The sequence below is a fragment of the Plectropomus leopardus genome, chromosome 4 (genome assembly GCF_026936395.1).
Source record: "Plectropomus leopardus strain MGB_pleo_1.0 chromosome 4, ASM2693639v1, whole genome shotgun sequence".
Classification (NCBI taxonomy): Eukaryota; Metazoa; Chordata; class Actinopteri; order Perciformes; family Serranidae; genus Plectropomus; species Plectropomus leopardus.
The window spans coordinates 38,037,628-38,050,096 of record NC_142179.1 but is presented as its reverse complement, the minus strand read 5'-3'; the positions used below and the strand labels follow the sequence as shown (position 1 = coordinate 38,050,096).

Genomic DNA, 12,469 nt, shown 5'->3' with positions numbered 1-12,469 from the left:
ATACAAAACTACCATAAAGAGACACAAATTTACAACAAAGAGCCCTTAAAGAGTTATAAAACTACCACAAAGAAATACAAAATGCCTTCAAAGAGACACAAAACAAACAAAAAAGACACAAAAGTACCATCAACAAAACAACATGATTACAAGGAGATGTTAAACAAAAAAGAAGCAAAACCACCATAACGTCTGTCTGTCTAGTTCCCCAGTAGAAGACTTAGTGATGCTTTTTGCATGTCTGTGTCTAGAGGACCATTATCCCATAATACTCTGTGTACATACATATTAGAGTGCAATAAGTATGTGTGTGTATGTGTTCAATAGATGGCGTTTCCCTCCAGTGGCTTGCGATGAAAACACGCCATGTCTTAATGGAGGGGTTTGTATTGGAGGTGACATTGGAGGCAACTGCACCTGCAAGCCAGGATACACCGGAGCCAGGTGAGAGCAGCACGCTGCACATTCCTCACCACACACACCTGGGGCTCAGGGGAAAGTGTGTCTGGACCATATCCAAGTGTAAAGGTCAGGAGAGTGTGTGAGCCGCTGCTCTGTCAGTCAGCATTGTGTTTAAACCCTTCTGATGTGTTTCAGGTGTGAGACAGAAATAGACGAGTGTCAGTCTAACCCCTGTCTCAACGGGGCCACCTGTCTGGACAGACTCAACCACTTCCAGTGTGTGTGTGTGCTGGGATTCAGCGGCACCCTGTGTGAAAGAAACGTGAGTGACAGACACATCTTTTCACTGACACTGGCTTTGACTTCATTCATTTTTACAGCACTCGTGCTAAATGAGACCCTGAATCTGAGTGATGGAGTAAAGATTAATGGCTTTAGATTAATGAAGCCTTTCGCTGCCACAGGAGCCATCATCTGCAAACAGAAAACAACAGAGAAACTGTGCATCAAAGTACAGTTTAAAACACATGAGAACCTCCCCATATTGGTAACATTTCAGGTTTTCTAAAATAGCAAAAGGTTGTACAAATTTCAACACATAAGGGAGATTTGTACACTTAAAAATTACTAAAATGAGTTCATAGTGTTGTAAAGTAAGTATTAACGCAAATACTCACAAACTACAGTAAAGAAAATGTAATACAAATTATGGGACATTGTTATGTAAGTCTGTGAGTACATATATATATATATATATATATATATATATATATATATATATATATATATATATATATATATATATATATATATATATATATATATATATATATTTCATTTCATGTTATCTTGTGAAGGGGCTCCAAAGTTAGGCATCATTTTTGGTGAGGGAAAAGTTGTAATTGACATTTGTCAAAGTTTGAATAATTTGAATAATTCTGTACACTGAGGTCCGTAAACAGTCTTGAAATTAAATAAATTAATACATTACAGTGCTTGAGTGGAGTGGATGAGGGGGCTAATTTGGACAATTTTGTCCCCTCTCCATACTTCCTAATGGCTGGCCTGATGGCTTGTTACAAAATGAGTTCACTTGTTCATCATCTAGATATTTGTCAAGATTCTCTGCAGGAAGCTGTCATACTGGAGGAGAATAAATCATACAAACTTAATGTGTTGACTATAGCTGATCTGTAAAACATGAGCAAATGATTTATTAACCATTAAAAAACCCATAGGGCAGCATGGTTTCGTTGTGGTTAGCACTGTTGCCTCACAGCAAGAGGGTCCCTGGTTCGAAACCCGGTTGGAGTGGGGTTCAGCCCTTTTGTGCAGAGTTTGCATGTTCTCCCCGTGTCTGCGTGGGTTCTCTCCGGGGTCTCCAGCTTCCTCCCACAGTCCTAAGACATGCAGCTCAGGTTGATTGGTGACTCTAAATTGCCCTTAAGTGTGACTGAAAGCTTGTACAGTTGTCTGTCTATATATATGTGTCGGCCCTGCGATAGTCTTGCGACCTGTTCGGGGTGTACCCCGCCTTCCGCCTGATGGTAGCTGGGATAGGCTCCAGCCCCCCCGCGACCCTTATGAGGACAAGCGGTTACATAAATGAATGAATGAATGAATAAAAAACCCATTAGTTAAAACTGTGCCATGTTAAACTGGTAGCAGAGACAGTATGGTCACATATTCATGAAATTATGTCCTGTGTTTGTGCAGAAAGAGGAGCAGAAGGAGCGAGTCCCCTGGCTGGTGGTGACTATCCCCCTGACCACATTGTGTGTGTTACTGGCCATCCTGGTGGTGTTTTGCCTCATCATGACAGCACGGAAGAAGCGTCAGTCAGAGGGCACGTACAGCCCCAGCTCACAGGAGGTAGCTGGGGCCCGGCTAGAGATGGGCAGTGTCCTTAAAGTGCCCCCAGAGGAGAGGCTGATCTGAGGCCTGCAACCCCGCCTCACAGCCTCACAGCCTCACAGCCACACATCCGGTGGCAGGGCCTTCCTGCCCTTTGAGGAAGTGATGGAGGATAAATCTGACTGATCCTCCACCTGGGAAAGTTACTGATGCTGGAGTCTCACAGATGGACAGGTTAAAACTGTTTCCTGATCACTCAGTCTGTCCTGCTGAGGAGAGGGGACCTGGATGGGCCCTTGGAAAATTGAGTCTTGTGGACAGTCTCAAGCTTGATTAACATGGGACCAGAGTCATGTGAGGAACACATGTACTAAAGAAAAACCCAAACACCTGTGCATATTAAGGAATGTATTCACACTGGCTGAAAACACTGAAACTCTCTGACACCCTCCACACAGTCATGAGTAATTCAAAATTTATGGTTTAGCAAAGCAAAACATTCAGACTTTTTGCATGGCAGGAGGAAGACACGTGTAAAGGGAGAAGAAGACGTGTGAAACCAATTCTGTCAAATGACAGAGTTTAGTTTGCATGAATATAAACTGCAAAATATTATCAGGGGTGCCCTTTTTTACCAACATACTCCACTCCTTACGCCAACATACAGAGACCTCCTATCATACATATATTATGAAAAGAGGTGTCTGTTTGATGTTTTTTTTTTTTTTAGGAGACAGGCACTTATTAAAATTCTGGCTTTATCTTGTTAGAGGTCCCTTGCTGATCCTGCATGACTTAAACTCTTCTGCCATAATGCCAAAATTTTACCACCTGATTTCTGCTTTTGTCCTCTCGTACTGCAGTAAATCTCTCTGAAAATTGGAACCAGCAGTTTCAGTAGAGGAAGGAATTCATTTTTGATTCAAACCTCATGTTCTCCTTTGCTGAATCAGAAATTCTGAATTGATACAATCTTGCTTTGAGCCCCAATGACTTCAGGTGTTCGATGTATTTGGAATCATTCTTCCAGTACCCTTCCATCATTTGTCTGTAGGCTTATTTCAACTTTTTTAAGCTGTTGCAGTTTGTTCATGAAAAGATGCAAACAGTCAAATGATGGAACATGATCCCAGAATTGAATGGCCTTCATTTATGAAACTAATATGGGACGAAAAATGGGCGCACGGTCATTTCCATGCAAAGCTTGACATTTTTCAGTTTGGATATAAGTCGAGGTTACGATTAAATCTTGTGTGAAGTCTCAGCTCGCAAGTTTGAGTCAACGCGGAGTTGCAGCACAGCAGAGGAAATCTGACAGAGTTTAAGAATTGTCATTAGACCATATTCTGACTGACATTTATGTATTTGCAGCCACAAATTAATCACTTAAAAATGACCACAGCAGTAATTTCTTTCTATACTGCATTTTTCCAACTTCCTTTAATGACACTTTTCAGGCTGCCAAACAAAACCAGTCAGTTAAATTGGACCTGGGAAGTCAGCATTTCATATCTCCATGCCATAACCTCTTGGGGCAAGGCCTCTAAACTCAGAATATGGGGGTGGGATATGTAAACAACTGTTTGCAGCTGTCACGATTCATCAGAAGGTTTCATGACTCGAACAAACCATATTGTTAGATTTCTGTGCTCAGATCTGCCTGGTTTGTATGATAGATTGATTAATGAGGGTCACTGTGTGGATGGACATTACTGCAGCCTCTGCAGAAGTCAAACACTGTTGTGTCAGTATTTGCTGTATTATATTGTCGATGTGCACTGGCTAACTGCTCTGCTCATTCTTTGTCACTGTGTAAGTATGCTGTGAGTGTTTTATCCTGGTCTTTGTTTAGAATGTGCTGCAAAAGTTGAAGTCACTGTATTTTCCTTTTTGTAATGTTTTTAAAGGCAATGGTATATTTATTGAAGGTATCCTGTCGCTGTGATCTAAGCTGTCATATTAGCATTTGTGGGTATAGACTACATTCTTCAAATGTCAGAAAAAAGAGCATTTTGCAAAGAATGTCTAATTGAATTGTAGCTCATTTAAAGGCCTGGTGTGTAGGATTTAGTGGCATCTAGCAGGGAGGCTGCGGCATGCAGTTTACTGAAACATCTTCTGTGTGCCATGCGTGTTGAAGAATTACAATAGCAAATGCCAAAATGCATATTACCCTATTTAGAGCCACCATTTGATTTGTCTGTGCTGGGCTACCCTGAAAACAATATGGTGGGCTTTGTGGATGGGGAACCACTCATTTTGTTTCAATTAATCAATCAAATTATATTTATATAGCACATTTCAAAAGCAATTAAAAGTGCTTTACAGTTTGATTGAAAAAAACAAAAACAAGAACATACGAAATGCAGAAGTAAAAAAGTGGATCTTAAAAAATAGAATTAGTATAAACCACAAAATTGTGATAGTGAGACATTTGAAAAAGCATCTCTGATATGTAGTTTGGTTCAAGGCAATGCAATGCCTTATAAAATAATAAAACAATCAATTCAATGTGAAAACTAACAGGCAGATATAAACATCTCATCCTAAACTGGCTAAAAAACTGCAACTCATATTTTGAGGTGATTATATACTGATGAAAACTTAGTTATGAATATTATACATTTCTGCCAATATATGCCCCTAAACCCTACACGCTGAGCCTTTAAAGGAATAATTCAACAAATTTAGAATTCTGTTCATTAACTTTCTTTACCAGAGTGAGATGAGAAGGGTAAAAGTACTGAATACATGCTCAGGGGAAAAAGAAGAAAAAAATATGCCTATCAACACATTTAATGTTCACTGTCATATGTAACATGCTGGAACAGCCTCTTGGCTGACAGCAGCTGGGTGCAGTGACTGTGCACAGTGCTCATGGAGGTTACCAGATTTCTGTCACATACAGAAATACTGGCCGGGTAGATGAAGTGTTGTTGACCTTTAAATACTTCTAGCACCAAATCCAAAAGTTCTAATTTTTTTCCATTTACAGTGTGTTAATTAGTGAGCAGGTGTTTCATTGTTTCCCCTTGTGTTCAGTCTTTATGCTAAGCTAGGCTAACCCCAGCTTCCATGCATGTAGATGCGTACGATATCTGTCAGAAAGAAAGCAAATAAGTGTATTCTGAACAATTTTGTCATATTAATCAGGATCAAGTCAGTGTTTTTAATCATAAGACTGCCCTAGATGTAAAGGAGATAGTTCTTCATTTGAGTTCAGAATTCTTCAACTTAGTGGTTAAACTTTAACGTCACTGTACTCACATTTGTACTCCAGGAAGTCCAGACACCCACTCGCCTTTCACTCTGTACTCACTAGAGCTTCTAACTTTGTTAAACCTCTCAACCAGGATGACTTTACAGGTAACCAAAGGTGCCGATGTGATATAAACTCAGACTGGCACACTTTACCAGTTTCATGATGATGGAAATAGAACATTTCGTGAAAGAGAAGTGAGAAGTGAGAAGTTACAGCTCATAAGAATAAGAATGATACAGGTCATTAAATATAAAATTAAATGTAACTTTAAAGGCATAATATGTAGGCTTTTCATCATGATCTGGCGTTGTTGGCAGGATTGGTGCCAATGGCCAACAACAATTACTTTATAGATTATAAAGTTTATCTTGACTGTATTTTTTCTGATCTACTTCAACTGACCCAATATTGTGTAAATGTAGCTAGATCTGTTAATGACCAAAAGTATGTGGATACCCCTGTTTTCAGTGTTTGGTCTAGGCACCTCATTTCCAACGCAAAGGATTCTGCTACAGCGTTCTTTTTTGCCCCATTCCTGTTTAAAGATGACAGTGCCCATTTGCACAAAGCCATCTCCACCAAGAAATGGTTTTCCAACTTTGGGGTGGAAGAACTTGACTGGCCTGCAAATAGCCCTTTCCTTAACCCTTATCCAACACCTCTGGGATGAACTGAAACATCCACTGTGAGCCTGACCTGATCACCCAAGATAATCGTTGGAACTCACCCAATGTTCTTGTGGCCAAATGGGAGCAAATCCTTGCAGCCAGGAGGAAACAGGGTGGAAAGCCTGAAAGCAGAGTAGTACAGGCTGTTATAGCAGCACATCAAAGCGTAGGATTTTTGAATGAGATACTCAGCAGTTAGAAATGGGTGTAATGTTCAAATGTCCACATATTTCTGGACATGAACTGTATACATATACATAACGGGCAACCAACAATTAAGTGACAATAGAAAAAATGGATACACACAACATTCAAACGTGACCTCCCAGCATACTGCTGAGGATGCAGGGTTGTTTCCATATCTAACGACTACCTGTAGTGTTTAACAATGCTCAGAAATAACTTAGAGCTCCTTTAAAACAACTGCAGGAACATTTGGGTGTATGCAGGATGAGATGAAAGTATGTGCCTTTATGTTCTTCTGCATTCATGACACACAAGAATACCATGGTCAGTTTTTATGCTACGTATTCAGACAGCTGAAAGCTTTTGTGTCGACTGCACTTCAAAGAATTGAAAGGGGGGGTCACTGAAAGAGAGCTCACTGAGAGAAGTGTTCAGGGACGCAGCGCTGCTCAAATATTTAAATGTCAGAAACACTATGGTTTTGTTCAGACATACAGTGTTAAAAAGCGAGATGTACATAGACAGGACGGATAAGTATCCCTGCTGTGTACAGAAGGGTAGTTACTTTACACTGGAGTTGTTTTCACTAAAGCTGTACTGTGTACAGCACACTGCAGAGCAGAACATCAGGGGTTCTTTTCCAATAAACAGGATTCAGTTTGTGGGTGATACTAATGGGTCAACCCAGGACTTGTACTGCAATTCACTCACTACATACCCCTCTTTTTAATATCTCAATTTTTAAATAAAATTCTTTATTTGTACTCAGAACACTTGTCTGTATGAGGAGGATTGTTTATAATCATTTTGAGCAGATAGGGGAAATGACGCTGTAATTGGAATCAAAGTTGGCAAATGTGTCAAACACTGTTCAAGGAAAAATAAAACATTTAGTTTTGTAAAAACTGACTGATTTTCTTATTATAATTTTGCACTTAAAAACTTAAACAAGGTACAAAATTTTATAAATTGTGCTGGTGTTCCCAGTAACCCTCTGAAAACTGAGCAAGTTGGCTTGCTTTCTTTCAAAAACATTGGAAGAAGGCAATGAGCAATTAAAGAGGAAACAACCCATAAAAAAGATTTTTTCTCTAAATAACAAGAAAATTGCCTGAAAATTGCACACACACAAAGGCAAATAAATTACCTTAGAAAAGTGCCTAAGGAGTTAGGGTTAGGGTTTATATATGTCATACTGATAACTAAAATAATAATAGGTTTTTTCCCTAGCTTTTTTAAAAAATAATGCTCTAAATTCACTTATTTCTTGCCATTTGTGGAGCATTTATGTACTAGTTGCTCATGGCCTTTTCCCCCATATTTTGAAAGAAATGGCACAAAATTCCTCAGGGTTCAAAGGTTTAAATACTTACGAAAGGGGTCGGAAAGCAGCACATGAAAAGTGGAGACTCTTCTGGTTTCAGAGGGTTATTATAATAATCAGAGATCAACTGAATGAAACAAATTCTCTTGTATCTGCAGTTTAGAATCCACCTTCCAAAAAAATCTGTCATTCCCAATTTCTTGTGGTATGTGATCATGTCTATGTTCATGCATCTTCAAAATAAATAGAGTAAAAAGGCTGCAATGAAACATAATGTCTAAACTGTTGGAGAGTTATACAAAACACTGTATTTTGGCTCAATTTACCAAGGGGGGTTGATATACACAAAATGTCTAATTTGCAAATAATACTGTGTCTGATGGAGATTTCATTTTGTTTTCACTTGGGAAAACAAAACAAGTTTATCATTTATATAAAGGTCATAGATGCAACATTCTATTTAGACAAAAAAATCGTCCATCCATCAAGGGGAAATGAATATTTGTACAGCCATATCTATGGTTTTGCATGTATTTGCTTAAAGTGAAATATATTGTTTCACAAAGAGAAAGCAATATATGATTTACCAATAACAAGTACTCAAAAAAGACTGCTAAAAAAATCAGATTAATTGAATCTTTTTTTTCACTTTTCACAGCTGCTCTCTCTCTCTCTCTCTCTCTCTCTCTCTCTCTCTCTCTCTTTGAAGCTATAATGGTGCATTCCTTTGTGTCTCTGAGCAGCTCCCTCCCAGGCCCACTGCTGACTTGGTCAGTACTTCTCCTCCCTAATGATGGCAAGTGAAGCAGGACAAGCATCCTCCTCCTCCTCCTCCTCCCTGATCTCTCAGTGTGGGGGCAGAGAAGCCAGGAATGCTTGCATGAAACCCTGAGATCATCCTACTACTCTACAGGAAGTGAGAAAAGGCTAAAGAAACACATACATTTATCAGCCTCAATGGAAACGTTCTGCCATTATTGAAATATCTGAAGCTGGGAAATGATGTAACACGAAGATCACAACCTGGACATTGTTTGTTGGAAGACAGCCAGTTGTTTTAAATGTGAGTACCACTTACTAAATTCCTATCACCTCCATTGTGTTGAGGTGGAGGAGGGATCTTAGAGACAAATATATGACATCAGCAAAAATAAAAATATCCACATGGCTATACCTTTTCCTCAACAATATGTTTTGTAATTACGGTGAACCAACCTTTCGAACCAAATTGCTGACTCACAGTCTTTGTAACTTTGTCTTTGTTGCACTTTTTAAATTCTGCCTTTTTCGACTCAGTGGGTCTACTCTAGTCCAGCTCCATCATCACTAACTGAGACACAGGAGGTGACACACTGAATGGTAATACTGAAAACTAAAAGCAAGGGTGTAAAGTAATGAAGTAATAATATTGTATGACCTACATTTACCAGACTATATTTCCCCTAAGCACTGTAGCTACTTACTACAAAATAGGGAAATGAAGGGGAGATGAAGGGATGATTTAAGGAATGGGAGAGAGGGATGTTTTATTGTTCTTAGGCCTTCCTTTATTTTATTTCTATCTGTCCATATTTTATTGTTTTTGGCATATCTGTTCTTGCTATTTGCTGTCTGTTGTGTTTGTTATTATTTATTATTTGACTGCTTGGATTATTGTGCAGTATTTGCACTTATTCAAATGTGCCTATTTTAATTTATTCTCTTGTTTTACTGTAAAGTACTTTCTGATGATGAACCACCTCCAGATGTGCTCTGGCTGATCCAATTACAATCTGATTTTAGTGTGTTCTACCTGCAGTAACACAGATCCAGATAAGATACTTTTTACTTCATTTGCATCCACTTTTTCTGTAATGAGTTTCATGCAATTAATTTTGTCATTTTTAAGTACAACGGTACTTTATACCAGTAATGCGTTGAAAGATGAGCTTTGTAGTATTCTATTTCTTTCTGTCTGTCAACAAAATCCCAAAAACAGACCAAATACAACAATAAATGCATCTACTAACTAGTATTGTGTGTGTCACAAAGCCTGACAAATATTTTCCTTTGTGCCACAGAGTTCCAGTGTTGGCCAAAAACTATTAAAAACACACCAACTGGGTGACATGTTCCTTCATGAACACACGCTGCAGTTTATTTTGATTCAGTCCCACACACACTGTCCTGCTGCCATGCATACTCACCAGAGCACCAAATGTGGATTTCTCTGCTCCTGAAAATAGTCTCTAACAAACTCACTACTAACCTGTTTGAGCAACATTTGTTAAAAACCTTTTAAGTCTGTGTAATGAGTTTGTCACACCACAGAAAATGTGGCATTAACCCCCCAGCCAAATCTAAATGATTAAAAAAATGTCAATTGTATAATAGTAGCTTTGAGAAATCATAAAAAAAGAGCAATATTTTCTGCACTGAGATGCTGGGTGTGTGTCTGCTGTAGGAGCTGAAACAGAGATTAAGCCACTATGAAATGATGGCCATTAATCAGGAGATAAGGAACACACCAACATGTTCTCATCCCAACTCGTCACATGTTGCACCTGTCAGTGGATTTCCGCGTCTACATGTTACATATTAGGTTTCTTTCTGCGTGTGTTGTTAACGCTCTGGGATGCGCATGTGGTGATGTCAACAAATGCGCAACAGCACGTGGTTATGTGTAGGTAACAACAGCACAGATGGTAAGGTTTAGGGGACGGAGGCACATAGCAAGGTTTAGAAAACAACATAACATTCAAACAGGAAGTAAACACTGGACTCCCACATCTAAGAATTATAACCTGGCGCCATCCTAAAGCATTTTAAGCGCATGCGACAGGTTCCACCTGGCTTTGTTCTCAAGGGATGCTGCCTGTGCACATATTGGGTGGATGCGTAGATGCTGTCGGTCCTCCACTAGCGTATAATAACACAGTGCCCAGTCTTGGCCAGCCATATTCCCATCTGGTGGCGTTCCATGCACTCGCAAAAGGTTTCTTCCTTTGTGTTTAACATAGGGGTCTATGGCTGCTTTAACACAGATATGGCGTTATAGGGCTGCGACAATGTTGACCCTTTACACTGCCCCTGCACTTTTACAGAAAACCAACCCACGGCGACATCATTCTGCTCCTGTGTGTAATTACACACTGCATCACAGCATCCTGTGATCAAAGGAGGCATGGCGTTTACTACACAAGTGTCCGTCTTTAGCATAACATGTAATATATGCATTGGCAACACTTTCTAAACAATAAAAACATGTTTATCACAATCATTTAGCTTCTTAGCAGCGGATCTGGTCCTCTGCTCAAAGGGTAAAGAGCTCCTGAATCTCACTGTTTTCTCAGTTTGTGGACATTTACGGCTGCTGTTATTCTTTGAATAAGCTGCTACAGTATGTCAAAAACTGTTTTTAAAACCTCCTGCAGTGGGTTCACATACATTAACACACTGTCAAAACGTCACATTTGCTCCGCCAATGGTCACATCATTCCAGCTGTTTCTGCCACAGGTTTCTGCCTCAGAGGCGGGACCACTCCGTCCCCCCTCTCTGTAATCGGACGTTACATAGAGAAGGGTGAAGCAGCATAATGGTTTGATATTCCCACCTTGAGCAGGCAGTGTAGATGTAAAAGCAGCTTATGATTTACTCGCTGCTGGAGCCAGCTTCAAGTGGCCATCAGCCTCTGTTTGTTTGGGAGTGCACGGTGTAACTCGGGTTTAAAATCATTATTAGATCAACTTACAATTTGCTGTCACCACACGAGAATGTCAGGCCTGTCCTACACGTCCTTTGGACACTTTGACATATATTGACATTTTGCTATACAAATAAACTTCATTATAGTGTCTCCCTCCCTGGCCCTCAGAGAAGGGTGCACGGTGCACCCTCCCAGCCTGCCCCTCCACCCCCACCCTCATGCACCTCCTCCACCCATCTTCCCCTCGCTCTCCCTGACTGGATGGCTGGCTGGCAAGTGACAGGACTGACAGACGAGGCCTGTTCCTGGGTTAGTATCATGTCGGCAGGGAGCGAAGCCTCCCGGAGGTGTCAGCCATCATAGTGCCAGCTCCAGGTCTAATGAGGGAGACTGCCGCCTCGGCATTCCCTCCACGGTGTCAGGAATCGGCCGACAAATCAGCGGTGCATCACGGGCCCAGCACAAATGATATGTTGACAAATGCAGATATTTCACTTTTAATTGACACTAAGAGACAGAGATGATCCAGCTGCCAGGGCTTCTGAGGAGACAAGGACAAGACAAGATGGGAGGGAGGTATGGAGAGGGAGAAAGAGAGCAGGGATGGGGGAAAAGGGGGGGTTAAAACAGTGTTAGAGAAGAGAAGATAATGGAATGGGCCTTGGAAGATGTTTAATATTTGCGCAGGGTGTCATTTTTTCTGTGTGTTATGGTTGAGGGGGAGAATAAAGGGGGGTTGAGATTAGAGGTGTGTGTTTCTGAGACTTGTCAGTGCTGACAGCCGCTGTATTATATGGCAGCCTCACAGCCTACTGACTCCTCTAAACCCTAACAACATTGCCTATTCATTTAGCCAGGTGGGCTTTCTCTGTAAAGTCCCCTATCCCAACTCCTCCTAACAAAGGCTTGATCAGGGAACACATGATATTCTGCTGTATTCACTATTATTGTCTGCTGGCTGATTATTTTGGAGGATATGAAGGCCTCTCTTTAATAATTTACACCACTGTTCATAAAAGACAATTCGCAAACACTGAGTTCTTATTTTGAGGACTATGATGAAGTTTTTAATATGGTTTCATGCATT

The 12,469-nt window shown here is 40.3% G+C and overlaps 1 protein-coding gene across 1 annotated transcript in view; it reads left to right on the top strand.

Moving 5' to 3' along the window:
- LOC121944829 (protein crumbs homolog 2-like) overlaps positions 1-7,279 on the top strand; it is a 41,688-nt gene extending 34,409 nt beyond the window's left edge. The window contains exons 11-13 of the mRNA XM_042488745.2: positions 328-444; positions 598-724; positions 2,119-7,279. Of these exons, the coding sequence (XP_042344679.1) occupies positions 328-444; positions 598-724; positions 2,119-2,340 (466 nt within the window). The 3' untranslated portion in view covers positions 2,341-7,279. The remainder of the gene's footprint in view (positions 1-327; positions 445-597; positions 725-2,118) is intronic.
- The last annotated feature ends 5,190 nt before the right edge of the window (positions 7,280-12,469 follow it).